The 27,852-nt window shown below is 44.0% G+C and overlaps 3 protein-coding genes across 3 annotated transcripts; all 3 read right to left on the bottom strand.

The window, feature by feature from the left end:
* Positions 1 to 911: 911 nt before the first annotated feature.
* LOC104327060 (pantetheine hydrolase VNN2) lies at positions 912 to 7,076 on the bottom strand. The gene is made up of 7 exons (XM_075414015.1): positions 6,837 to 7,076; positions 6,602 to 6,732; positions 5,353 to 5,545; positions 4,541 to 4,832; positions 2,961 to 3,334; positions 2,623 to 2,793; positions 912 to 1,315 (listed from the first exon to the last, which is right to left on the bottom strand). The coding sequence occupies exons 1-7, from the start codon at positions 7,047 to 7,049 to the stop codon at positions 1,196 to 1,198; spliced, it is 1,494 nt and encodes a 497-aa protein (XP_075270130.1). The 5' UTR covers positions 7,050 to 7,076; the 3' UTR covers positions 912 to 1,195.
* Positions 7,077 to 10,923: 3,847 nt separating this feature from the next.
* LOC104327062 (pantetheinase) lies at positions 10,924 to 20,509 on the bottom strand. Its single transcript, XM_009931921.2, has 8 exons — positions 20,423 to 20,509; positions 18,417 to 18,648; positions 18,182 to 18,312; positions 16,230 to 16,422; positions 14,471 to 14,762; positions 13,621 to 13,994; positions 11,691 to 11,861; positions 10,924 to 11,431 (listed from the first exon to the last, which is right to left on the bottom strand). Exons 2-8 carry the CDS (start codon positions 18,627 to 18,629, stop codon positions 11,303 to 11,305), a joined length of 1,503 nt encoding a protein of 500 aa, XP_009930223.1. The 5' UTR covers positions 18,630 to 18,648; positions 20,423 to 20,509; the 3' UTR covers positions 10,924 to 11,302.
* A 112-nt stretch (positions 20,510 to 20,621) lies between these two features.
* Positions 20,622 to 27,822, bottom strand: LOC104327100 (pantetheinase). The gene is made up of 7 exons (XM_075414039.1): positions 26,096 to 27,822; positions 25,870 to 26,000; positions 24,703 to 24,895; positions 23,855 to 24,146; positions 22,425 to 22,798; positions 22,032 to 22,202; positions 20,622 to 21,645 (listed from the first exon to the last, which is right to left on the bottom strand). The coding sequence occupies exons 1-7, from the start codon at positions 26,306 to 26,308 to the stop codon at positions 21,526 to 21,528; spliced, it is 1,494 nt and encodes a 497-aa protein (XP_075270154.1). The 5' UTR covers positions 26,309 to 27,822; the 3' UTR covers positions 20,622 to 21,525.
* Positions 27,823 to 27,852: the final 30 nt, after the last annotated feature.

Raw genomic sequence — 27,852 nt, 5'->3', positions numbered from 1 at the left:
TGTGTGCTAAGGAGCAGTGGCACACGGGAAACAGAAATCTTGTGATTTCAACAGCTTCTGGATAACATACGTTGGTGTGCATGGGGTGGGAAGCCACAGAGTGTTTATGTGCCACGTTCAGGGCAGCTCAGTGCTGAGTATGGTGCAGGCTGTATAACAGTGATGTGAAGGGCAGTAGACACAGAAGATTATGGGATAACTATTGAGGGAGGGACCACTCCAAGCCTTATGTGGTGTGAATGAGGCCTGTTTGCTGCAGAACGTGATAGACACGCACCAGGTCCAGGACTGCCAGGCTATATGTGTCATTGCCAGAAGTCCCATGTAATGCCCATTTCTCACGCTACATGGTCAAATGTGTTTCAGGTATTAAAATACTGCCTATTTCCTATGTTTTCACAGTTTTGAAGAAACTGTCCAAACATGCAGGAGAATGTGTTGGTACATTTGTTTATATGGTAAGTCTGATCCGAAGTGCATTGGCCCCAGCACGCGTACGCCATGCACAAAGCAATGCAAGCTTAGAGGGACTGCAGAACTGAAGATGCTTCACAGAGTTCATCCAGACTCAGCACCTGAGTGGGCTGTGGAGGACCACTTTCTCTTTAAGGCTACACCTAAACCCATTTCAAATCTGTTTTTCTCTTCATTGTACAGTCCCATGGTGAGCATGGGGCCAAGGCCCATTGAGCATAAGGGAGGCGCTATCGATTGGTGAGCAAGGCTGAGAAACACGGACACTCCGTGCTTATGCAGTCTGAAAAACAGAAAGGGTCAAAGGGGACATAAAGGCTTCCTTGGAAAAGATTTGTTCTGCAGCAAACTGGCAAACTCCACATTTCACACATTTCAGTATCAGTCTTTTTTCTAGTGTTGTCCTGGCAATCTACATGATGTCTTTGGGAAAACAATGATTTTTAATTAAAGATTTAATTAAAGATTTCACATGACAGAGAATTCGTACTAAAAAATAGTTGCACTGGCTAGAGCCCTATTAAAAAAATATACCACAGATACAGGTACACAACAGAGTGATCACATTGCTTTCTTCTAAATAAACTCAACTGCTGCTGCTGCTGAGCAAGACTGCAGAACAGGAATGATACAGGATAATTGCCACGGCTCACGAGGAGGTGGATCACTGCAGAGAGCTCCCCTCCTGTCTATGGTGACGGTGTAACACCAAGGAGATATGTTATGGGGAGGTTCGCAGAGGGTGTGGCAGGTCCTTTTCATAAAGCCTTCCAAAAAGCGTTGCTGTTACAAGCGGTTTCGATGTGCCATGTTTACTTTTCAAACGCCCGTCACGTAGCACCTGGTGGAAAGGAGAAAGAATGATGCTGATAGCCCACTAACAGAGCACCAATATTGCATGGTACAGAAAGAATAGGCCTTAGACACTGAATATTTCAATGCAACACTTCTAAAAGACAATCATAAGAATGAAAGAAACCAGAATTATCTCTGGCTCTGCCCTAGCCTTCTCACATTTCCTTGGACCTGAAGGTCTTTAAAACTTCCTCCAGCTCCACCTTTGGAAGAAAAAAGGTCATTTTTTCCTCCTCATGCAAAGGTGAGAGTGAGAAATGTATTTGTAAGGTTCTCATTAGTTAATCATACATGGCAATGAAGGTTATATACATATCTAGCACAGTAATTTGCAATCTTTTTTGACCTGTAGTCTCCAAAACAAACAATTTCCAGATGGAAGTAGAGAATTTCAAGTTACTGGCCGTATGTTGCTTTTCTTAGTTACTTTTTACAGATAAATTTGAAATCACTGTTGTTCATAGGCTGTGAACACGTGCAACTTTTTAAGATCCTGTGTGACAAACAATAAGCATGTATTTTTTAAGAAAATATTAAATTGTTTTTTAGATTAGACCATGATTATATTTTAGCATACCAATAAATCCTTTGATGTGTATGTTTTTACAGAAGTCCCATTCAAAACAAATCTGCAAGAGAGCAATGCTTTTCCATTTTCTACCTTTTAAAAAAATCACCCTTCTTTCCCATAAAAATTTTCAAGTCTTATTCACTGTCTTCATTGTCTCTTGGAAGCTATTAAATACCTCTTCCAAATCAATTAAGGTTTTATCTAGCCTCTTACACAAACATAATCGAAGATTTATGAATGAAAATATGTTTTGGCAAAAATAGTTAATGAACTTTCAAATAAAAAAAATAAACCCTACAAACCCCTTGAAAATCCCTTTCAACTTTTTTAACTGCATAGGATTTCTACTCTTATGCACAGTACTCATTAGTATTTTTTCTTGCTTGGAAGAATTCTCAGGGTATTTGATTTCTTTATTTCCTAAAATGCCCATCAGCAGAAACCTGTACAAAATAGCTCTGTGAAAGCTGCCATTTACAGATTTGGGACATGAAGTGGGAAGGCATATATGCTGAAGAAAACACTGAAGAGATTCTCAGCCATAGCATTTATATGTTCTCATCAGTAAGAATTCATTCAATCCATCCATTTAAATGTCCCCTTGAGTTATGGTCTGCAGAACCAAAGAAAGTGAGTCTTGGATGGGACTTTGCTGCCATACCTTTTTCCAGCACCACAGTCTGGAAAACCTTGCATCAAACAGCTCCAGGATGTTGCATTACCTTGAAATCCCCAGGGGCCAGCTGCACCCCGCTGTACAACACTTCTGGAAAGACGTAGTTGGTGCCAAAGGTGCCGCTGAGGGAGAACATCTCAAACTTGGTCTGAGCTGTCTCCACCGGCTGCCCACACGTGTTCAGGTCTGTGCTCTTGCACTTGAGCAGCGTGCATATCTGCAGGGAGGAGGATACAGAAAGGAAAAATACTGCTAAGCTTTCAACAGCTGAGAGATAGATTTGATAGTAAGAAGAGTTCTCATGATGCAGAAATGGACAGTGTTTGGGGTTGGCTGGGATGTAGGCATGTACAAACCACACTTACCCCTTACAAAAGAAATTACCTGCCAATGATATTTTATGAGAGAACCGTGAAGCCCATCAAATGCACCCAGGACATAAACTTCATCTTTGCTCTTGTTTGACATCCGGTAGACCAAATGACAGCAGAGGTCTCCCTGGCAAACGGTGTAATTTCCAGCTTTGTGCCTGAGTTCACTGAAAGTGAATATATCCCGCCGGACTGCTCCCGAAAAAGTATTTTTTTCTTCTGGAAATTTCTTTATGCTTGTGGCATATGAGCTCCAGTTGACGACAGGGTGGTAGCTGGAGGAAAGACGGGGGTGTGCGCTCAGCTCTGCTAGCAGGAGACGTCCCTCCTCTGTCTCGCTGTCGTAATGGTAGGCAACGGGTCCCTCCGGTGTGAACAGCCCGCTGCCTGCCAAGGACACACACCAGCCCTCCATCAGCCGGCAGCCCCAGCACCACTTGGTGTGGGGGCCAGCCGCGCCCCATGCCACACTGGCCAGATTTTTTGATGATGCTGTTTTCAATCAACACATTACGGGGAATTTCAGAAGAATTTTAAAGCACAGAACTGCTAAAATATCCATCATGGTGTAAAAACATGACCTGAACACAGGTTTTGTGCTTCACTGGATCTTGAATCTGAGTCTTAAATGGCAATTTGACACACAACCATCCCTTTTTTTTTTTTTTTTAAGAACTTAGCTCAATAGCGACAGGACGAGAAGTAATGGCCTCAAGTTGCGTCAGGGGAGGATTAGACTAGATATTAGGAAATACTTCTTTACTGAAAGAGTGGTCAGGCATTGGGACAGGCTGCCCAGGGAGGTGGTTGATTCCCCATCCCTGGAGGTGTATGAAAAATGTGTAGCTGTGGCACTTTGGGACATGGTTTAGCAGGCATGGTGGTGTTGGGCGGATGGTTGGACTTCATGATCTTAGAGGTCTTTTCCAACTTATGATTCTATGATTTGCTGAAGAAGGAAACCATGGGGGTAATGACGTTTCACAGAAGGAAACCCAGGGTTGTGGCCTAAACTCAGCTCAATCTATTTAGGACAGGAAAAAATGTTCCTTTGTGGCTTTCATTTCTGCTTCAGGGAAGAGTTACAGATGCAGCTACAGCAATATTTTCTCAGTTTACAGAAAAAAAATGGCAGTAAATATCTATTCAGTTCAAATAAAAATATAAATATCTCTAATTCTTCAGCAGCAACAAAAACCTCAAAATATTTTATCCAGTAATCCTTGTTTTTGAGTTACTAAGTTTTGCTTATAACATTTTTTCCTCCATTTAATTTATGATTGAATTTTAAACAAAAAATGCTGCTTCTACATGAGAGGCTGAAAATTTAAGTGAAAGTGTGTTATTTTTTAAAGAAAATATCACTTTTGAAATATCAAAATTTAATGTCAAACTCTTTCTAATTTTACCTCTCCCAGAATATTCAACATTTCCTTCCCTGAAGCTGTTTACTGTATTCAATACAACATCAAGAATGTTGTCAATCTGATTAAAACAGTATTTTCCAAAGAGTTTGCTGTTCATAAAATGTTTTTGCCTGCTTCTGAATCCAGTACTCTGGAAACAATTTCCCTTTTCCCAAAGGCAACTCACCTGTCATTGCCAAGCTGGTGTTGTGAGTATTTGCTGAAAGCAAGTTGACACCCATGCCCATAGCCCAGGCAGAGTGAAACTCAATAGCGGTCAGGAACGGCAGGACATTCATCCAAGCTGTCGGGAAGAGTACGGTGTCCACCTGCAGCTCGCTCACCAGGGCCAGGGCAGGCTCACGGAAAAGGATGTCGAAGCAAGTGAAAATGCCAAACTTCCCAAAGGGTGTCTCGAAAGTGACTGCTTCTGGCTCTTTAGGGTAATTAAACTGAGTTTCTCTTCTAAACAGGTTGTACTGCAGGTAAGGAAAATGGCATATTAGAAACTAAAAATAAGGCAAGATTATGAACAGCTACTTTTCAAGACAGGCTTAAAGGCAAAGCAGGGGGCTGAGATACCTGAGCTGACTGGCACAGCAGGTTCGCACCCGTGCAGCTGAGCCTCTGCCCCTGCAGCCTCCTGGAAGCAAAGCCTAGCTATCCGCCTTGGCAAAACTGTGCTGAAGGACAGCTGACATTTACTGAGCATGGAAAACTCTGTCTCTGCTTCTTTCCCATTTACTATCATAAACGCAGCCCTCTGGTGTTTGGTATCCGGCATAAGCTCTGCAGATGCGGTGCTCCTGAGGATAGTGCCTGATCGATCAAGCACTTGCCTGCTTTTCCTTCTGGCCATAAGATCCTTGCATTGGATCATCATGGATTGGTTGTTTCTCTACAATTATGTAAAATTATTGTATAATCTGAAACTGGTGCCAGAGAGATGAATAGTATACTGATAATCAGTTATGGGGTGATGCTGAAGTGCCGATTTACCTTGTGGTAGCGAGCCACCAGTTTCCCCTGCGGGTCAAAGACAACGTTGGTGTTGTACTGATAGCGACCGTCGCTGGGGCAGCTGGGATCACTGGAATTACACGGCTTCTTGTCCCCGATGTTGGCAACCACGTAGATGGAGTTATTCCTGGCCATGCAGCTGAGTCGCTCCTGCACTGGAGCAGGAGCAAATCTAATGCATTTTTGGTGAAAGAAAAATTAAAAAAATTTGACAAGTTTAAGTTCAGCTGTGGAAGAAAGGCATTCAAGATTACCGTTCCACTAACTGCATATCCCTGGGGTGCAGAAAAAGGTATAGACCAAATAATGGATTTTGTTCATTTTCTTCTCTGTTCATAGCATAATTTTAAATTGCTGGTCTCTTTTAGCTTTAAAAAACTGTCTCCCTATGCTCTTCTTTCCTGTACCCGTAAAAAGATGAAGTTATCTTCTTTGTGGATACAATTCCCAGCTAACACAGATACAAAGATAAGAACAGCTTCAGAAAGCAAGAGAGATAATAAATCAGTTTGCAAATATAAACTTAAAATAACTCGAAGATATATTTTCAGACAGACCTAAGTCACGATTTTTAGCCATTTTTAAGACTCTTCACTCTGTTAAAGGCAACTTAAACCTTAGCCTTATGCTTTTAGTAAAAAGTAGCCACAGAATTTGCAGAGCTGAGGACTCCTGAAATCCAGCTTCATGAAGCCTCAGAAAAAACTTAGGTTAGAAATGAGCCCGGTCCCCTTGGTGTCCCCTGCTGGCACAGACTCAGAGCAGCCCCGTGTAACACAGCAGACTGTCTAAGAGGCTGAATTGGAGCAGTGTTTTGTGCAGTTTGGTTCAGAAATCAACTGGCCGCATGAGCTGAGGACTGACTCACCTTGTCTAATCTAATCTATGCATCTGAAATGATAATAAGCTAGCTTATACTTGAAGAAGATTTTCACAATTTTTCTGAAATGATAAAGTTTTGCATGCTTTAAAAATAACAATTTTGCCCCAAATTTCCTTATTTTCCTCCTTTTGCAATTTTTCAAAATGAGATTGTCTCAATGCTTTTTACTTTGCATACTCCCATTACCATTTAATTAAGAGTTCTTTTTGACGCATTTCATTTCTGCAGCAATTGGGGGGTTTAGTGCATTAAAAAACCAGCTGTTTTTAGGCATTTATTGTGAGCAGCTCACGACTCCATGAGGAACTAATCTGAAACTACATCAGTCACTGCTGAAGGAGTCACCTTGTGGGGTCGGTGCAGGGAATCCAGTCCACCACCGGATCAGGGATATCCTCCAGGTAGGGGTAGATGGCTTCTCTTGTGAAACGCCAGCCATAAATGCCGTCTTCAGGAGTCACGATGATGTGAGCACCCTGAAACAACAGGCTCCGTTAAGAATTCACCCATCGACAGATAAGCAGGAGGGTCAGCAGGAGCAGGAAACACTGATTAACAATGCTCCCGATACACCCAGTACCTGCTGGGCGGCTTCCTTGATGGCCCCTTCCAAGACGTCCATGTTTTTGTTCATCAGGGCCAAAGCATCGTCGGGAGAAACGGGCTCGTCAGTGGCATCTGGCAGGATGACCGCGTGCTCGTAGACGGCTGCAATGAAGGTGTCGGAGGCCAGGGCCTGGAGGACTGCGAGTGCAAACACCGCAGCGTGCAGGAGAGGCTGGGAAGGGAGCATGGCTGCTGCCTCGCAGCTCCTGGATCAGGTATGCGGAATATATACTGGAGAGAAAGAGGAGGAGTAAAGACCAGTAAGTTTGCTTTGGAATTACTCTTCTATTGAGTAATCTGGGAAGGTACAGTATATTTCTGCCAAAAATCAGGACATTTATTTACAGTAAGGAGTCAAATAAACATTTCTAGGAACTGGATTATTTTTTCTGGTTTGAAATGCTATGAATAAAAAGTGAACAAAAGGCTAAGAGAGCACGTCAGAAGCCATGCTGAAGTGCAAGGGGCTCTGTGGAAGGAGTACTTGCACATTCCATTTGTACATCCTTTTCCAGGCTTCCAAACCTATCTTGGGGCAAGCCCAGACTCCCCTGATTAGGGCACACGACTGCAGATGACCTTACTGCACGTGGCTGCCATGAGTTAAAAATTCACCTTCGTGAAGTACAGCCCTCATGCCTCAGAGTGTAGCTGATTCATCCAGGCTTATGAGACTCATGGTCCTGCCTATGCCTCTTGCCTTCGGCCAATGGCTTATTATAATTGTAGCAGGTGCCCTAAGGGTGTCCTCCCTCCTGGGCTTGCACTGCAGTGTAAACTAACCCTTGAACTGTGCTGATCTCTTTATCTGGAAATAACATACCTGCTTGCTTTTAGAGAAATAATTAAACAACACAGATTTTTTTTTTTTTTACTATTTTTGTTATAAAAAGCAATTGTTGCACAACAAGCAATTTGAAATTAATCATACAAAGCAATTTTTTTTCTTCTGGAGAGTAATTTTTGCGTGGTATTTTGGAAAAAGCATATTACTACTATAGCTTCAGGTGCTTCATAATAAAAACCCCTTTGTCAGAACCTGCAGTACGTCTGTAAGGGTAAAAGAACATAACCTGGCTAATCACATTTACTGCTCCATGAGAAACCAAGGAATGTATTCTCCATTGTGACAGTGTCTTCCCCTTCACTATGTAATTTCACCCAGAAGTCTTATTTTTGTCCATCAGCACCAAGGCCTCCTCTGGAGAAACCAGCACTTCAATGTCCTAAAGAGGTGGTTGATGCCCCAAGCCTGTCAGTGTTGAAGAGGCACTTGGACAATGCCCTTAATAACATGCTTTAAAATGGTCAGCCCAGAACTGGTCATGCAGTTGGACTAGGTGATTGTTGTAGGTCCCTTCCAACTGAAATAGTCTATTCTATTCTATTCTATTCTATTCCAAATGTCTTGGAAAAGACCACATTGTGCTCATAGATGGCTGCGACATAGCTGTCGAGGGCACAGGGCTCCAGCGGACACAGCACCAAAAGCACGGCAGAGGCACGAGCTTTAGCAAGCCCCATGTCTGGAGGCTGGAAGTCACCCAAAAAGAGCACGGGGACAGCAAAGACAGGGGTTTTAAAAGTGAAAGCATTGCACAAAACCCGGGAATTCCCCAGAGTGGCGGAAAGCCGACACACCAGGAGATGCAATCACCCTGCCCGGAAAGTCTCACAATATCAAAGGCAAGAGAGCAGCCAGCATTGAGCAACGGCAGAGCAGTCACCACTGTGCTGCAGCCAGAGAAACACGTTGCCTGCCAGAGCTACAGACCTGCGATGCTGCAGGAATGCAGTTCCAGGCAAGCCCAGGTCAGAGCAGGAAAACAAGCCAGAGTTTGGGAAATTTCAGCAAAGACTGGTACGGACACATTCCTGCCCAAACTCGAGGGCGCGGGGTGGTTGCAGGCAGGGCTCCAGGGGGCCGGCAGCCAGTCCCCAGCTCGGTGCGGCCACACGGGCGCTGCCTGTGCCACCCAGCTCAGCACAGCACTGGCTCAGAGTTGTGTGGCCTTTGGGGGCTGCTCCACACTGCAGAGGACTGCCAGGCAGGCTCTTTGTCTGAAAAAACCCACCAGAACACCGCTCTGCAAGTGAGCTCTGCAGATCTCAGGTCCCCAAAGGTCTCTGCTAGAAAGCATCATGAATGGGAGCCACAATTTCTAAGTTTTGCCTATTGCAGCCTGCTTTCTTGTGTCTACAGATCACCCCATCAGAAATCTTCAAGCTAACACTGCACATTCCCCAAAATCCCTTGTATCTGGTTGCCCAAGTTTCTCACCTTCTTTGGTTCTGACCCAGCTGTCAGGTAATGAAATGCTTTTTTGCCGCACTTCCCTGGAAGAAGTGTTTACTGTTATCAGTGGTTACAGGCAGCTTGGTCTTCACACGGAGTGAGTCGATATGCGGATAGTGGGTAGACTTGCATAGGATTACTTTCTGTGTGCCTGACTCACTTTACACAATGACACACTTCACAACGAGAAGTGTTATGCAATCTTTGTAGCAAAATTAATTTAGAGCTAAGATGGCTTACGCCAGTCTTCTGTAGGAAAATATTCAATGTAAAAATATACATTAGCCGAAACACAATGGCCTTGAACCAAACCCTGAATTCAAGATACTCACCAGATTCTCGGCTGGGATTATACACTACTTGCACACACACTCCCTTAGCCAGAGGATTTGTATCACCAGTGAACAGACCCGAAGCAGCCGCCCCTCAGCTCAGAGACTGGCCACCAGCTCCCACTGAATCCCTTCTGTGTTGCAGGATGAGACCTTCTCGTGTACCACAGCCTCCTTTAAATTCAGATCCTTTTCCCAGGAGAGAGTTGCAGTGTCACCCACCAGGTTCCTGGGGAACAAGTACAGTGTCTGCACCGAGTTTGTGTCCATGGGAAGAAGATCACACTGGATGATCCTTTGCTGGACTGAGGTCAGTCTGTGATCAGACAGTAACTGACTCCAAGAGTGAACAAGGTTTTAAGAGAGCGTGGCTCTGCCAGCACTGGTGTTGAGCTTCCATGAGTCAGAGTACATTGTCTAGGGCTTTTGATAAGCGTGTCATTACGCATGACACTACGTTACATCACATGTGAGTTTCTATTTACATTTGAAAACAGAGGAGGTCATATGGTGCGCAGTAGTGATAATCAGTGCTGGAGTTTGGGTAGCATTTGCACTCCTAACTTCTCACCAGCTCCATAACAGAAGTATATGGGACTGAGCACCTTGAGAGCACCATATTGCAACCAGGAATGATGCCAGTGTGGGAAAAAGGCAGGAGAAATTAGACTTACAGAGGTCTCTGACCACTCTTCAAGCCACAGCCACAGAACATGCACATCTTTATACACTGATACACTGAAGGAAGGTCACTAGGGTCCAGCAACAGCAACAAAGCACAGGTTGCTGAGGAAGAAGAGGAAGCAAAGATGTGAACAGTGTCTTCTCACCAGCAGAAGCTGGTCTTAAGTAGAAATCTAAACCACCTCATTCCTACAGCAAAAGAAATTGCAGGGCAGCACCCAGAATTATCACGAAGGAGCAAAGGACAGGGCTTATTTCATATGTGTTGGTGTTATACGATTGGAAAGAAATAGAGAAGATGGGAAGAAGGAGATGCTATATGACGCTCAGTGACCTCTTTACCGGATGCAAACAGTTCCAGCACTGATTAACATCTAGTGCAGCCTGCAGGTTGATCAGAACTGGCAAGTAGAATATTTTGAGGTTTCAATTCCAAGTTTTGGTTCAACAGAGATTTCAAGGAAATGATGATTCATGTCGAGTTCTGACCAAGAAGTGGTGGCAGGTTTTGTTTCAGTGCTGGATTTTTTATTGGAATTCTCGCTCAGCCTCCATGATGTGCTATTCTGTGCTGCCAAGTGCTGCATGGCATGCATTTATGACATAAAGGCCACAAAACCAAAGCAACACAAATAGGAGAAAAAAACATGTGTAACTGAGGTAATAGAGCAGACTTGCATAAGTCAGCTAAGTAGTTGTATACCAGAGACAAAGCATTATCGAGCTTTTCTGTATAGAGTTGCCACAAATCACATCTTTCACTGTTTTATTTACTGGTCTCATAATAATCTGCAATTATAAAATATGCTATTTCAATAAGAATGTATCCTCTGGCCCACAATACAGATCTTCTGAGGGCTAGAAAAACAAAAATCCAGAAAACAGAGAAAGAAACACAACTGCTGTTTCATGCTAATAAAATATTAGTAATCTTCTGATCTAGAAATAGACACTTCTCAATAAATGGTAGCAATAAAATAATATTGCTGCATTATTACTAAACAAAGCACACTCATAGGAAGTTTGTGCAACTGGAAGTAAGGAACAGAGTTCGGATTGCCATAGTAGAGGATGCTGTATGTCATTTAGACGTAAGGTTAATAGTATATGGCTTCAGTTATGGCAATCTCATGGAAAGGCTGGTGGTTGTGGGTCTTGTTTCAGATGATCCTTTTCATACCACCGTCCAAAAAGTGTCACAGTGACAACTGGTTTTGTTGATTGTGCCTTACTTATCAGGCGCCCATCTTTCAATACCTGATTGAAAAAGGCGAGAGAAGGACACGGTTAGAGGAATATCCATATGAACAGGCTAAGAGCTCAGAAAGACGTAACAAAGCAGGAAGAAGATACGTTCAAACATATCTCTCGCCGAAACTAGTGACTTCATTAAAAGGTATTTAATAGATCTGATTATTCACTATGAGCAAGTCCACTTCGGCTGTTTTGAGACAGCTTATTCCATTACTGTTACGCAGAGAACCTAGCATGACACAGCTCCAAGGTGTTGCATTACCTCGAACTCCCCGGGGGCCAGCTGCACCCCGCTGTACAACACTTCTGGAAAGACGTAGTTGGTGCCAAAGGTGCCGCTGAGGGAGAACATCTCAAACTTGGTCTGAGCTGTCTCCACCGGCTGCCCACACGTGTTCAGGTCTGTGCTTTTGCACTTGAGCAGCGTGCATATCTGCAGGGAGGAGAAGACAACAACATATTTAGCAAGACGGAAACACTCTGGTAGGAAAGCCTTGTGTCATCAAAGCCAGTGTGTGTCAGAGCAAGTGACTGTCACAGGATCTCTTTCATAATGTTTAAGCAATCTCTTTTTACTTGTAGCTTATTTTTTTACCCCTTGATCTGACCGGCGGTATTCCAGACCTACTTTGCCTTAGTCGTTAGAAATAACCTGTTTCTGACATGAGGGCTGCCAGAGCACCTTATTTCATCCCCGAAGCTCAGTCCTGCCACTTCCACTAATTCTTCCAATTGTCTGTTCTCTTGTTTGAAGGTTCCTTTCCCACGTGTCTTAGTAAGAAGAGTTTGTGAATGGAAATTTTTAGCAAATGAAACAAAACCCTCCTCATAGGTACATTGTGCAACTGTACACACAAGTCCTCTTACTGGTATTTGCACATGTTGCTAATGACAATTCATTAGATGGCCTGGTAGTCCATGGAAAATCTGAATCTGATGTTTTCGATCCACATCCTGGTGAATATATGTCAAGGTGATAAAGTTAGCATCCTCTGTTACAGTTTTGTGTTAGTAGTTACAGCACATAGAGGAAAGTAGGAATGGCAATGTTTTCCTTTTGTCCTTAGAGTTAATTATCCAGCTGATAAATATTTTTGGATCTCATGAAGAATTATGAAATAAGGCTAGCACTCCTGTGAAGATTCAAAGGATGTTGGCTGGTTTTGCTGACAGGTAGTGAAGGAGTTATATTTGAGTCAGATAGTGGGGGATAGAAGCAGCATATCTGCAACATTGGAAGTATTAGTCATCAGCCAAAATGGTTTTGTGTGGAAATGCAAATAATAAGAGAATGAAGATTAAAATTCTCTCAGTCTGTTCTGAGGAAACCAGAAAAATACTGAGAGCAAAAGGAAGAGTAGAAATTCCTGTCTTCTCTAGAAAATTCAGTAGTGGTAGAGACCATCTTGCAGCTTCCACAATCACTGAAATAAATTTTCCAAGCGACCTCACCAAGAACTGAATTTATTCAAGCTACCTTTTTAAATGTATTAGATAAGCAGTTTTCTGGCTAAGACCTCCTCCAGTATCCTGGAGTCTGTACCAGCTGATATGCAAAGGCTGTGTTGACAGACAGAAGTAAGTAACTAAAAAAAGAATAAACTGCTGACACAATAACTTAATTGTGAAGGCAAAGAAGGTTCTCTAATATAGCTTTAAGTAAATTCATCAGGACATAAGGCACTGTCTTCCCAAGCATTTGATTAAAAGAGAGGAAGAGTGGACATTTCCAGTAAAAGTCACATGCCATTTCAGTACACTTCATCGCTATGATTTGAGTAATGACAAAAAATTAACATCTCTGTGACTCTAAATTATCAGATCAGCTCACAGATATGAAAAAACAATTTTTTTTTTAACAGGAATTGTTTGGTGAAGATTACAGAGGAGATTTAGAACACTTACTGCAGATAGTCACAAAAGAGGACCTAAATCTAGCCAATATTGCACACCTAAAAAAATAGTGAGGGCACTCTGGGAACCTAAAAGAGGTTTAGAGACCTCTCCACTGCACTTACTGGGTTTAAAGGTAAGGAGGCTTGGAGATTTTAGTAACTGCTTTCCACTGGTAACAAATAGGACATCAAGACTCCAGCGTACAAGGGCATTGCCTTTTTTCACCACAGATCTGAAGGTTTCTCCCTGTAAAGCAGCTTCCTAAAACAAGTATGCCTCCTCCAAAGAATCATTACCTGCAGATAGTATTGTCCTTCAACAACATGAAGCCCATCAAAAGCACCTAGCACATAAACTTCATTTTCTCGTTTCCGTGCCATCTTGTAGCTCAAGTGACAGCAGAGGTCCTTCTGGCAAATGGTGAGATTCTGCTCAGGCTTAGTGAGCTCAGTGAAAGTGAACCAGTCATGGAAGATGAGTCCACTGAAATCACGGTCATTCAGTGGGAATCTTTCGGCACTCAAAGCATATGAGCTCCAGTTGACGGCAGGCGAGGAGGCAGGAGAAAGGCGAGGGTGTGAATCTAGTTCAGCAATGAGGAGGCGACCATCCTCAGTTTTCATGTTATAGTAGTATGTTCTGGCTCCATCTGGTGCATAAATACCGCTCCCTGTGGAGAGCACAATAGTCCATCCAAAAAGAATAAAAAATTTCATATTGTCCTTTTAGTTGTGCCTACTGCTAGCTTATCCACTAGTTTATAAATATTGCAGAAATTTTAGTCTCAGCAAAGGTGACTATTGGCAACTCAGTATACAGAGATCATACTTTGGCAAAGAATAGCATTTATGTCCCTGAGTGAGGCCTGCTCAGTATAGCCAAAAGGCAGGGTGTTACCTTATGGTTGTATTTACGGGCCCACCAGTTCTCTTTTCTCCTGTACACAACAGAGTTGCTTGCAAATTCCTTTATTCTTGGCTAGTTCATGTAAAAGGACCATTTACCAATTGAGACATCTTTATACATTATTATAATGTATTTATCATTTTATAATTGTATTATATTCCTCTGCAATATCACCTTGCAGAACACAGAATAAAGATTCATGGTTATAGAGATTTTTTAGACAGAGTGAGAACTAATTACCTGTCATAGACAAGCTGGTGTAGTGTGTATTGGCAGCTAGGAAGTTGACACCCATGCCCATAGCCCAGGCAGAGTGAAACTCAATCGCGGTCAGGAACGGCAGGACATTCATCCAAGCTGTTGGGAAGAGCACAGTGTCCACCTGCAGCTCGCTCACCAGGACCACGGCAGGCTCACGGAAAAGGATGTCGAAGCAAGTGAAAACGCCAAATTTCCCAAAGGGCGTCTCGAAGGTGACGGCTTCTGGCTCTTTAGGGTAATTAAACTGAGTTTCTGACACAAAGAGATTATACTGTAGGGGAAGGAAAAAAGGGAAATCAGTTAAAGGCACTTACTGCAATATCTTGGAGTCATTCCCTAAAACTGTTCACAATGACTAGAGAAGTTTTTTGAACTGTGTTTGAAGCCTTCACATGTAGGAAGTCAGGCTAAAATTGTATGATCACCATAGTGCCCAAAGGGTGGGTATGGGGAGACACACATTGCCCTGGCATCTAACCAGAAAAGCAACCGGCTATCTGCAGGTCTGTTGGTGTCAGCCACCTGCAACCCCCGTAAAAATAATCTCTCCCCCCTCCCCAGCTAGTTTATAATCCTGGTGATTCAAAAGACACACACAAGAGAAACAATAATGGAAGAGGAGCACAGAGGATCTGATGCCAAGAGACAGGATTGGTGACCTTGGTGTGGAGAAGCACAGAAGGACTGAAAGCACCCAGCACCAGCAGGAAGCACGAGACAGTACTGGGAGGCTGCAGGGCAGAGAAGAAAGCAAGGCTGTGGTCATGGGAGAAAGGCAGATGATCTCAACCAACAAAAAATTCCAAGTCTGAGACGTTCTCAGCTTTCCAACATTTTCCTTCTTCCTTCACATTCATGTTTGCTGAAAGAGTCCTTTAATCTCCAGGTGGCCTGGACAATACATGTGCTCCGAGACAGAAAAGAGGTTCAAGTTTATTGGACTTGTAGCTCAGGCCCTGGGCTGTGGCAGGCTGGAACACAGGGGACCAGGCTCGCATTATCAGTGTCCCCCTTTCCCAGTTTGCTCGCAAAGAAGTATCTTGGCATTGTCCCTGAAAATCCAGGTGAAACACTGAGCCCAAAGTGAGTTAAACAACTGACTTCAGCCTAGCCACTGGCATGCATCTGGCACATGAACCCCAAACAACTTTGATGAACCTTGGAGATAGGCATATAAAACTGAAAGAAGATACTTTCATTGGGTGCAAATGTTTCCATGTCCTCATCTCTTTTTGCATCCAGCTTAGGTCCATAGGTTTGTCCAGATAATTCCTGTTATGCAAAAACTTTGCTGAAACATCAACAAAAAAAAAGAATTATAGGAATGGGCCTGTGTTCCTTAAATCAGACTACTCATCTAAAACGAGATGCAGATGAACCCTGTAAAATCTTGGAACGTAGAGGGGTAGTCTAGTGCAAAGCTGGCACTGAAAACTAAAGCTGCCTAAGCAGCAGGATTTCCAGTCATAGGGAGTTAATGAACTGAGGAAGCCAGCCAAAACCGTATGCCACTAAACTGGACCTGAGCAATCATTTTTCATTCTAGTCTGTTTTGAGAAACAGGACAGCAAATGCAAATTTGGAGTCAACACTTCACAGAAAGAAAGAGACTCTTTTAAATTACAAACAAAAGCAAAAATCTACCATGGGACAACGACTGGCATTTAATTCTCTTGCCAAATGGAGACATTTTGGAAGTAGTGGAAAAATAGCTCCTGACTTTCCAAGGCCACTTTACCTTGTGGTAACGAGCCACCAGTTTCCCCTCCGAGTCAAAGACCACGTCGGTGTTGTACTGATAGCGACCGTCGCTGGGGCAGCTGGGATCACTGGAATTACATGACTTCTTGTCCCCGATGTTGGCAACCACATAGATGGAGTTTTTCCTGGCCATGCAGCTGAGTCGCTCCTGCACTGGAGCAGGAGCAAATCTAATGCATTTTAGGGAAAATAAAAAAAAGACAAACAAAAACTGTGCTGTCAGTGGTGCCCGTGGCTGGAGTGCTGAGGGCACGCTGGCAGCACCTCCGGTCCTGTGGCTATGGTAGGGCAGGCAGACACATAGGGTGGCTGCAGCACTCCCTCACATCCCTTCCTGCAGCTCGGGGCAGCTCCTGGAGCCCTTCCATCGGCATTTGGAGGGGCAGGCCACCCTGGGCTGCCTGCCAGCACTCCTTGGCACCCAGAACGTGCTCTGCAGCAAGCAGATAATCCTAGGGGTGGGAAAGGGCAGGAGAGGAATTGCTGGGCAGAGGAAGAGACTAACTTGATGTCACACAGGAGAATGTCTTAGCATCTGGCATAGCAGCACCTGTGGACCATAGCTCTGGGCCCTCGATACACCAGGCAGAGCTGAGCTGCGGAATGGTGCAGCTGACTTGGTCAAGGCAATTCATGCGGACGGGAGCACAGAGCCCTCCAGCCATGGCGTGAACTGCAGTGGGATACGCATTTCAGGATGTGACAGGCCGTGTGCCATAATCTGGCAGCACCTCTGAAGCACCTGAACCAGGCCAGGAAGAGAGCAGACCTCCCCCTCTGCAAGGTGGCGATGCATATGGCTTTGCAAGGTGTGCATGGGCCACATGGGAGAACCGTCATGCAAGACACACAGGTAGCACCGAGGAACAGGGCATGCCAAGCTGTCATGGCAGGTGTTATACTCCCACAAACCACTAATGAAAACCCTGATTTAGAACAGTGAAGAGACACAAAGATTACCTTCCTGAAAACTGTGTGAAGAACTGCAATAAAGACCTGCTTAGACACGCTGCCACCCCACAACCACTGAAAGACTGTATATTTTAGCTACTTATGTCTGAGCAGAACGTTGCACATCCTGCATTTCTCTCCATTGTGAATCTTGCTCTCAGGACCGCTGAGGAATTACATTCTCACAGATGTAATAACATGCTCTAAGCACCTCATCATCGAGCAGGTGCAGAAAGTCACAGTGGAAAAGGCAGACCACAGCTGTAGTTCCATGGCTGAGCACTTACTGCGTGCTGTACGGATCTGAAGTCCAGTGCTCGGCTACAGGTTAGCTTGTCCCTGCTGGAACATGCTGCTTAAATGACAGATCATGTTCTACAGCACAAAGACACTAGCAATTTGCTCTTTATCTTATCTTAATTGTGAAAAGCTAAGATTAAAAATTTCTGGATTTGTATCACTCAGAGGTTTGGACTTTGACTACTGACCTCATCTCCTCTGTTATTAGCCGCTCAAAAACTAGTTCTTGGCTGTCCACAAAAATAGTATGTGCGCTTTTGTTTGAACACAGCATTTGTAAAATAACAAAGCGACAAAACAAATAAAAAAACTAGTGTTAAGAAATTACAGTCGGATCTATTCAAAATAGTGTGAAGAAGCTGAAAGTAGAATGAGAAGCAGCATATTCTGGCATCAAAGCTTTTCCAAGTGCAAAAAGAAGACATTTCCTCTACATTCAGTAACCCAAATTCTGTATATTCTTTGAATTTCTCTTTAAAGAGCCTGATCCGAAAAACATTCCCTTGTCAATTAATGATGGACATGCTATATATTTCATCATGTAACTTACCTTCACATGCAGCTTTAATTGAAACTTACCCTCCTGTCAAAAGCAGTTCTTAGGCATTTATTGTGAGCAGCTCACGACTCCATGAGGAACTAATCTGAAACTACATCAATCACTGCTGAAGGAGTCACCTTGTGGGGTCGGTGCAGGGAATCCAGTCCACCGCCGGATCAGGGATATCCTCCAGGTAGGGGTAGATGGCTTCTCTTGTGAAACGCCAGCCATAAATGCCGTCTTCAGGAGTCACGATGATGTGAGCACCCTGAAACAACAGGCTCCGTTAAGAATTCACCCATTGACAGATAAGCAGGAGGGTCAGCAGGAGCAGGAAACGCTGATTAACAATGCTCCCGATACACCCAGTACCTGCTGGGCGGCTTCCTTGATGGCCCCTTCCAAGACGTCCATGTTTTTGTTCATCAGGGCCAAAGCATCGTCGGGAGAAACGGGCTCGTCAGTGGCATCTGGCAGGATGACCGCGTGCTCGTAGACGGCTGCAATGAAGGTGTCGGAGGCCAGGGCCTGGAGGACTGCGAGTGCAAACACCGCAGCGTGCAGGAGAGGCTGGGAAGGGAGCATGGCTGCTGCCTCGCAGCTCCTGGAACGTCATGGATAAATGGTGCAAAATCAGCACGCATAGAAAAGAAAAGAGGGACAAAGTTTAACTTCGAAGGAGGGAGGACCTGCTGGTCTGTTAGAACATTACCTTGGAATCAAGTGTTGCTGGTGACTTTCGGGAAAGTACAACTAAACACAGTGAGGATGTCGCAACTCAACAAGTCTGAAAAGCTGGGTAATGCCAAGAGTAATTGTGCCGAGAGAAAAAGAAGTTCTAAAACACATGGCTAGGGAGAATGGTCCAATGTTTTGTTGTTATACTTTTCTATTGATTGGAATAGACTTTTGCTGTCTATGTTGGCTCAACTCTGATACCCAGGTGAAAAGTGCATGTGTCACCCCTGGAAGTAGTCTGTGAAGTTCGAGTGGAAAAACTGCGGGTCTTAAAAACTGTTTGCTTTCTTTCAGTGTCTTCTTATTCCCCAGTCCCTGTGCTATGTGCCATGATGTGCAGCTTGCTTCACAGACTTTCTTAACACCAAAGTCGTTATATTAGTGTCTCACTGTAATTAGATGCAATACACTTAACATGCCAGCAACAGAACTGTCCCGTGCATTTATCTCAGTGGCTCTCCCAGTCACTAGTGTTTAGCTGTACATCACTTTCCAACAGGCTTCCCCCAGAAAACACACATCTGGAGGGAATGTTTTCCTCTGAAGCCTGGCAGGTAAGCCACCAGCCGGGCCGTTAACCTCCTTGCCTGGGTGCCACTTGCCTGCAGCAGAAGGGCAGGCCAGTTCACCAGGTGCAGCAGCATGCCTGCCCCTCTGCTCACCTTTCCTGTTCCCAGGAACATGCTGTGTATCCAGAAGCCTTCATTTTTAATCTTTTACTTCAATTCGGTTCAAATGCATCTTCCTGTGACATTTTCTGTTTTTTGACATGCTGATATTTGCAGTATTCTCATTTGGGAAAGGTGTTCTGAACAGCAGGAAGCAGAACAGGCTACCTGCCTACAGCAGACTGTCTCTACAACATCTCCACAGAAATGTTGTGAGTGAATGCAAACAGCAGAGAGTTCCCTGCAAGAGTGGCGTTGACTGACGGTTTCAGCCATTAGGAACACTGATTTACATCCAGTCACGTTCACCTCTAAATACTTCTCTACAGACACTGCTAGATACAGCACGCTTATTCAGGATCCTTAACTATGAGCCTTTAGAAGGCTGCAAGAGAGATTTCAGTGATAATTAAGTAATGGACCTTGGAAGCCTTTCCCCTCCCCCCGTTTTTCTTGTCAAACGAAATACGGCTTGAGTCACATTAACCACAATCAGATGCAAGCCTGAAGGAGGAAGCAGTAAACGCTCCCTTGTTTAGCAACAGCTAGGAAAACAGCCAGCCTGGAACCGTGACTCCCCTGGCAGGGCTGAGCAGAAAAAGTGACAAGCGCAGGGGCTGCGCACTCTCCCGCCAAGTTTGAGTCACACTGCCAGGACAGGAGGGTTTCTGCAGTGCGGTGGGGTGGAGGCACCCCTGCCTGCCTCTGTTCCAGCAGGCACCACCGCCTACTGCCTGCAGAGCTGGGAGCTCTCCCAGCAAGGAGGAACTAACTCGGCTTAGACAAACCAACCCACTGAATAAAACTCAGCAAACAGCGGTCCAGGCTATCCCTGGCTGTGGGAAACGTAAGAGTAAGTTTATGCTAGAGCTCCCTTTGCTTTTCACATTTCCGTCCTCCCCGTCCACTCTCCCCACCCCTCTACCGCACTCTCCCCCGTCTGTCTGTCTCCCGGGTTAGCTGAGGACTTACTTCTGTGAAACAGGACGCAACTTGATGCTAAATCAGCTCAGCTGCAGAGGTAGTCTGTCTTTAGACTGCAGTCCTGCTCCTTTCCCTGTGCTGAGGGAGGCTGCGTGGAAAACTGCTTGTTCGCAGGGTTAATCTTGCTGTGGAGAGGCCGGTGTGAAGAGTCACGCTGCAACCATGCAATCACGGCAACGCAGCGAGGACAGGCGGTCAGGGGTGAGGAAATCCGAAGCTGCTCATTTTTCCAACAGCACTTCGTTATCCCGCTTCGCTGTAACAGGACACCATGTCCTAGGGCGCAGATACTGATATAGAGACACAGTGCTTTTCTCCACAAACAAGTGAAGCGTTTTCCATTTCTACTATTGTACGAATTGTAGAGGGTTAGAATTTAATACATTTACAGACAAAAATCTTGGTTTTACAATGTTTACTTTGTTCAAAATCAATGTATTTTGCATTCTGCAAGTCTGCTTTTTTATGAAGTTGGTCAGATTAAACGTGAACTGTTTTTTATTTCAAAACAAACCTGCAGAGCTAACAACAGAATTGATGGCACATAGAAATCTTAGCTGTGCCACCCTAACTAATCCAGTCGACCTTCTTAGAAATTACAGTCTGCAGGGCCTGCACCCATACACGTGCAAGCGCATTCAATCTCCAGCTGAAAGAAAAGGGTGTGTTCAAAGATGGGGCAGCACAGTGTTGTGGAAATGACTTCTAACACCCCGCCAAAAATTTAAACGGATTAAAAATCCGTTGTTATTGGGCCACAAGCCACCGCTACGTGCCTGAATCCTATATCATTAAAGTCAGAAGAATTTATTTTTGATTGTCCCCAGTGAGATCAAAGTCAAGCCTATGACAGTCAAAAGCTGTCATACAAAAATTCATACAGAACTGCCCAGGAGAGTAATTTATTCTTGCTGCAAAATCAAGTCAACAAATCAATGCAATGTCTATGTTGTTAGATAAGGCAATCTGAGAAATAGAATTCCATTATAATTATGGGTATTAATGTTAATTAACATTAGCATTATGATTAATTACAATTAATTAGCATTACAGAAACAAGCAGATGAGATCTTAAAGGATCTGCAGTGAAATCATGGTGAAGCTTGCTCTGTGTGTGGAGGGTCCTTTTCATACCACCTCCCAAAGAGTGTTACACTCAAAACTGGCTTTGATGTACTCGTACGACTTATCAGACGTCCATCAGTTAGCACCTAGTTATGGAAAAGTAAAATAAACAGAAACATTAGCAAAGCAGTACTATTGTATGACAAACACAAAATAATATATTAATGTTGACATAGTTGAGAGATGTGGCAGCTCACTTGGAGCTACCACGAAGTCTGAGAAAAACTGCACTTCTGTCTCGAGCAAGATCTTGTTCTAAGGGATTTGGGGGGACAGCGAAGAGGAGAATCAGCAAAATGGACCTGCTGTATGAATGCAACCAGGAAAATCAGGCAGAAATAAAGCTGCCTTGAACTCAAGCCAGTTACTGAAATAGAGGACACTGATAACTCCCAAGCTGCTCCTGTGTCTTGTAGTGGCTTTTTAACCATTTGTGTTACAAGTCTGACGACTCACAAGGGTTTCCCATTACCTTGAAATCCCCAGGGGCCAGCTGAACCCCGCTGTACAACACTTCTGGAAAGACATAGTTGGTGCCAAAGGTGCCGCTGAGGGAGAACATCTCAAACTTGGTCTGAGCCGTCTCCACCGGCTGCCCACACGTGTTCAGGTCTGTGCTCTTGCACTTGAGCAGCGTGCATATCTGCAGGGAGGAGGAGGATACAGAAAGGCAAAATACGGCTAAGCTTTCAACAACTGAGAGATGGATTTGATGTCAAAAGGCATCATGAAGAAAACAAATGTTTTCAGAGGGGCCTAAAAAAATGCCTCCTCTTCAACCCCCTCCATCAAAAATTATACAAATGGGCTGCAAAGAGAGTATTGCAGCCTTCCCACTGTCCAAATAGGAACAGAAAACCTTTACCTGCAAATAATACTCTCCTTCAACAACATGTAGCCCATCAAAGGCACCCAGAACATAAATGTCATCCTTCTGCTTCTCTGCCATCTTGTAACTCAGATGGCAACAGAGGTCCTGCTGGCAAATGGCACGATTTCCCTCGGGTTCAGTGAGCTCCGTGAAGGAGAAGAGATCATGGTAAACGACCCCACTGAAATGGTGGCTGTCTGACGGAAGCTGTTCGATCCTGCTGGCATACAATGTCCAGTTAACAGCAGCAGGATAGTCAGGAGACAGACGTGGGCGTGAACTCAGTTCTGTCACCAAAAGGTGACCATTTTCTGTTTCTGTATTGTAATAATATGCTCTCGGACCATCTGGGGCATAAATACCACTCCCTGCAAACACATAACACCGGAAAGCAAGTGTATGGTACAAGTAAACAGTCTTCACTAATTAAACATGTGCCAAACTTTATTCTAATGTTTACCAGATTGTTTTGAAACTAAATTAACCCTTCATGGACTACAACCCTAACCTAATGCTTTTTGCAATCAATGGAAAGTAGATCAAACTCTGATGTTTCATGCATTGTAAGTGACAAGATTAGCATGCTCATTATATGCCATTCTATATGATTTCAGTGGCTGGAGCTATACATTCTTCACTGAGATTAGCTAGATCAGAAATCAGTATTTCTGATTAAAATTAACAATAACACTGTCAAGTGAAAAGAACACTGTAAGGAAAAGATATTAACAAAAGTCACATCTTTATGCAAGCTCTTTACATAAATACATAAATCTTTAAAGCCCAGAGTAAAACCCATCCATAAAGAATATGAGTTGTATGACATAGAGTCATCAACGACTGAGAACTAAAGGAACAGCCAGCATCTGCTTTTATTTGGAAGGCAAAGTTTAGGGCTACATTTTAGCAACACCAGTAAATTTCTCTCACTTTTACAAGCACATGCCTAGGAAATCTGTGCATGACTTCTGCCATATGTTCAGGACAATATACAGTGAAAACAGAGCCTGCAAAGAAGACTTGACACTAGGTCTCCAGTCCAGAAGCAGTATTTGCAAAACAGAACATTTCTAAGCATTATGTTTCCACCTAGTGGAGAAAAAAATAGTTTGGGTCTTCATATGAACAAAATACGGACAAACACTAAGGTCAGGGTCAGAAGATGAAAAATCATACGCATAAAATCTCAGAACTGATCATTTAGCACATGACTAGAACACCTTTAGTTAACTTGAGCATTTCTGACTTCTTACATATCATGTTTTGATTTCCTTTTTATCTGTACAAGTTCTTTTGTCGTAATGCTGTTGACATGTGCAAGCATGCCTAAAGCTGATACGCATTTCTGCTCAGGTAAATGCCACACTACACAGATATAAATGGTGCCCATGTGAACAAGATCAGTTAGAGCAGTTTCACATTACCTGTCATCTCTAAAGTGGAGTTGTGCGTATTTGCTGAAAGGAAGTTGACGCCCATTCCCATAGCCCATGCTGAGTGAAACTGGACTGCCGACAACAGTGGGAGTGTGTTAACCCAAGCAGTTGGGAACAGAATGGTGTCAACCTGGAATCTGTTTGCCAAGACCACAGCTGGGTCATGGTAGAGTACGTCTGCACAAGTGAAAATGCCGAAGTAGCCAAACGATGTATTGAAAGTCACAAATTGTGGATCCTTGGGGTAATTAAACTGTTTCTCTGTCACAAAAAGGTTGTACTGTTCGTTGAGAGGAAGGAATGGAGAAAAGAAGATTAGAAAAGAAATTAAAACATTTAAATAAGACTAATGTTGAATATAATATTCATTTAAATACAAGTAATGGTGACTTTTGTAAACAATACAAAATGTTATAAAATTACAATGTTTTGTAAACATGCTATATCTTAATTTTGAAAAGGAAAACTTGTATCACTGCAAGATGAGTTGAGCACAAATATCCATGTTTCTGTTTTATACCAATGAAGTGGATTTGTATTTAGTCAGCAAGAGTTTAGGACATTAGTGTTTTGGTAACTCATGTGTCACTTCCTATCGAGGAGCAGTAAAAATAGAGAGCTTTTTGAGTTTTAATTAATTTCCTTTAATTACTTGCTATTAATTACAGAATAGCAGGAATAAAGATATCTTCGGGCAGTGACTTCCACCTGCTCTCTGACACCCGCTATATAATGACTCTATGTACAAATACATTTAAGCCTGGGAAGCAGCTTTATTTCACACCTTTAATCACCTGAGGATCATGCACTTCCTGAACTTTGTAAAATCCTCTTACCTTGTGGTAGCGAGCCACCAGTTTCCCTTCTGAATCAAAGACAACGTTGGTATTGTACTGATAGCGACCATCGCTTGGGCACCTCGGATCACTGGAATTACATGGCTTCTTGTCTCCCATATTTGCAACCACGTAGATGGAGTTATTCCTCGCCAGGCAGCTCAGTCTTTCCAGCACCGGTGAAGGAGCAAACCTACACAGCAGGGAAGGAAGAGAGAAAACAAAACATCAAAACCAGTCGATTGGTATAAATGCCTACACTAAGACTACAGATCACAACAATGATAGGTTTGTAATTTCTGGTACGAGACTGCCGTTTTCTGGCATGCAGCAGAACACAGTGGTTTTGTGCTTCAAAGCTTAGCGTGCTGAAACTCTGGCTTCATCTCACATCAGGTAAGTGAGGAACACAGGGGTTTCCTCGCAGTGAAAGCAAACCTTTGCACCTTCCAGTCTCCCTTCTGCTGCTGGCATGTGGCACAGCGTTGTTACACCAACACACGGGGTGATCTCAGCCGTGGTGCTTCAGCTCTCAATTCAGCCGCCGTGCTGAGGTAGCTTAGGATTTGTTTCTTCTATGGTGCTTTACCTCATCTTTCACCAAATACTGTGGCCTCAAAAAATGGTGCAATTTATTAAAGAAGAAAAATTTGAGCTTCCTTCCCCTTGTAATGCTGTGATGTCAAGAAGAACTGGGCCTGAACAATATCATGCTTTAATCTGATGGAAATAAAATAAGTTAAAAGAATAAAAAGGCTACCATGTCACTATTCAAAAATATAAATCTGAAATTGTGCAGTATATGCTTTCAGTAGTAGCTCTCATTTTATTCACAAATATTCCTAATATTCCTATATCTTAAACACATTTTACAACATGCATGGAATATATTACTGAAATGTAGATTCTGCATGTTTCTGGTTTTCTTTTAAATAAATCTTGACCTTTATGATTATACTAACTAAAATCAAAATAATTACAATGAAAAAAAAACTACAGAGAAAAATTATGAAGGAAGTTGTCTGAAGCTATTTATGGCAACTACATGATGTCTAACCTGCCTTCATATCCCAGGGATTGTTCCAAGACATTTAAAACTACCAACAGCTCCTATGGGTAGCTGTCTTTCCCATCGGACCATCCCACCATGCACAGCAGGGACGATACCTTCCAGGATCAGCACATGGAATCCAGTCCACCTGTGGGTCCGGGATATCCTCAAGATAAGGGTATATTGTTTCCCTTGTGAAGACCCAGCCGTAGATGCCATCTTCAGGAGTCACAATGATATGGGCACCCTGGTACCAACATAGAAAACCAAAAAACAACATTAAGAAAATGAATAAATGCTCCGTGTTTACCAAGATGAATGTCTCCAGTGAGGTCATAATACCTGTCTGGCTGCTTCTTTGATGGCCACTTCCAAAATTGCCATATTTTTGTCCATTAGCATCAAGGCCTCCTCAGGAGAAACCGGCACTTCAGTGTCCTCTGACAAAACCACGTTTTGCTCATAGATGGCTGCGACATAGCTGTCGAGGGCACAGGCCTCCAGAGCACACAGCACCAAAAGCACGGCAGAGGCACGAGCTTTAGCAAGCCCCATGTCTGGAGGCTGGAAGTCACCCAAAAGGAGCACAGGAACAGCAAAGACAGGGGCTTTAAAAGCGGAAGTGTTGCACTAAACCCGGGAATTCCCCAGGGTGGCGGAAAGCCGACACACCAGGAGATGCAATCACCCTGCCCGGAAAGTCTCACAACATCAAAGGCAAGAGAGCAGCCAGCATTGAGCAATGGCAGAGCAGTCACCACTGTGCTGCAGCCAGAGAAACACGTTGCCTGCCAGAGCTACAGATGCCTCAGGCCAGGCGTTGCTACAGGAACGCAGTTCCAGGCAAGGCCAGGTCAAAGCAGCAAAACAAGTTTGGGAAATCTCAGCAAAGACCGGCACAGACACATTCCTGCCCAAACACGAGGGTGCGAGGTGGGTGCAGGCAGGGCTGCAGGAGCCTGGTGGCCGGTCCCCAGCTCGGTGCGGCCGCACAGGCGCTGCCTGTGCCACCCCAGCTCAAGGCTGCTCCGATCTAGCAGCGTGCAGTTTGGCTACACCCTTCAGTCCCAACTTCGCAGCTTCACCGATCGTACAACTGTGTTGGTAGCGGCAGATGGGTGTTTAGACCTGCCACTGCAGGAGGGAAGCACAGCACTAGCCAGGGGCTGCTGGGTTTCCCACAAGAGATCCCACTGCTCTGCTTTAGCCACAGTTCCAGGACCCCTGGGTAATCACGGCAGGAGAACACACTTGTGAGCTGATTTGAACAACTAACCCGGAAACCAGGATTCCTCTTCAGGTTTCTTTCGCCTCTGTTGCATAAATGAGGGAATAAAAAGGGGAGAAGATCTGTCACCAGAAAGCTAGAGGGGTTAGCTAAGCTTGTCTAGTTTCTGCTGGGGGTGTGATGAAGTTCATGCATTGCAGGACAGCTCAGGAATTTGAATGACATTTGTGCTCTTTCTGGTAATCCTGGCCACATCAAGTCCTAACAGCACAAGCCAGGTAAGTGAACAAGTCATTCCACAAAGACAGCCAATTCAGTCTCACATCTGCAGACCTGTGTCTTGTGTGCTTTGCATCTACCTCTAGTCCTCTCAGCTCCTTCTCACCTGCCTCACCATCGTCACGGGCAGGGTCAGCACCTCACAATAGGTTCCCGGTTTCAGTAAAGTCTAACATCTGATACAAAAGGAAAGGGAGTCAGGATGTTGCCAGGGGAAGTCTGCCCTTTGGTATCCTGCTACTTCAGAGTTCCTGCTAGTACCCCAAAAAGGGCTCTGGCAGAGAAAGAAGTAATTCTCATGTAAATTCCAGTAGCTACTCACAAGAGAAACTGCTTGGAAAGTGCTAGGACTAGATCATTTTTCTTATCTATGGAAAAATGGGTATCACAGAGAACCCCTTCTAGGACCCAGTTCTGGAAGACTTCTGCCACAACTGAAGTCAAGAAGTCTAGCCAGACTTTGCCAGGTAAGCCTTTGTCTCAGTTCCCCTTGAGTTTTTTTGCTAAGCACCCCAGGAGGTAAAGAGATTTTTTTTACCCCCATTGTTGTAAAAGTGTAGCCCTAGGCTTTTGATACATTTACTGTTGCAGG

The sequence above is a fragment of the Opisthocomus hoazin genome, chromosome 2, assembly GCF_030867145.1.
Source record: "Opisthocomus hoazin isolate bOpiHoa1 chromosome 2, bOpiHoa1.hap1, whole genome shotgun sequence".
Taxonomy (NCBI): domain Eukaryota; kingdom Metazoa; phylum Chordata; class Aves; order Opisthocomiformes; family Opisthocomidae; genus Opisthocomus; species Opisthocomus hoazin.
The sequence above is the reverse complement of the archived record's forward strand: the minus strand, read 5'-3'. Positions and strand labels throughout refer to the sequence as shown.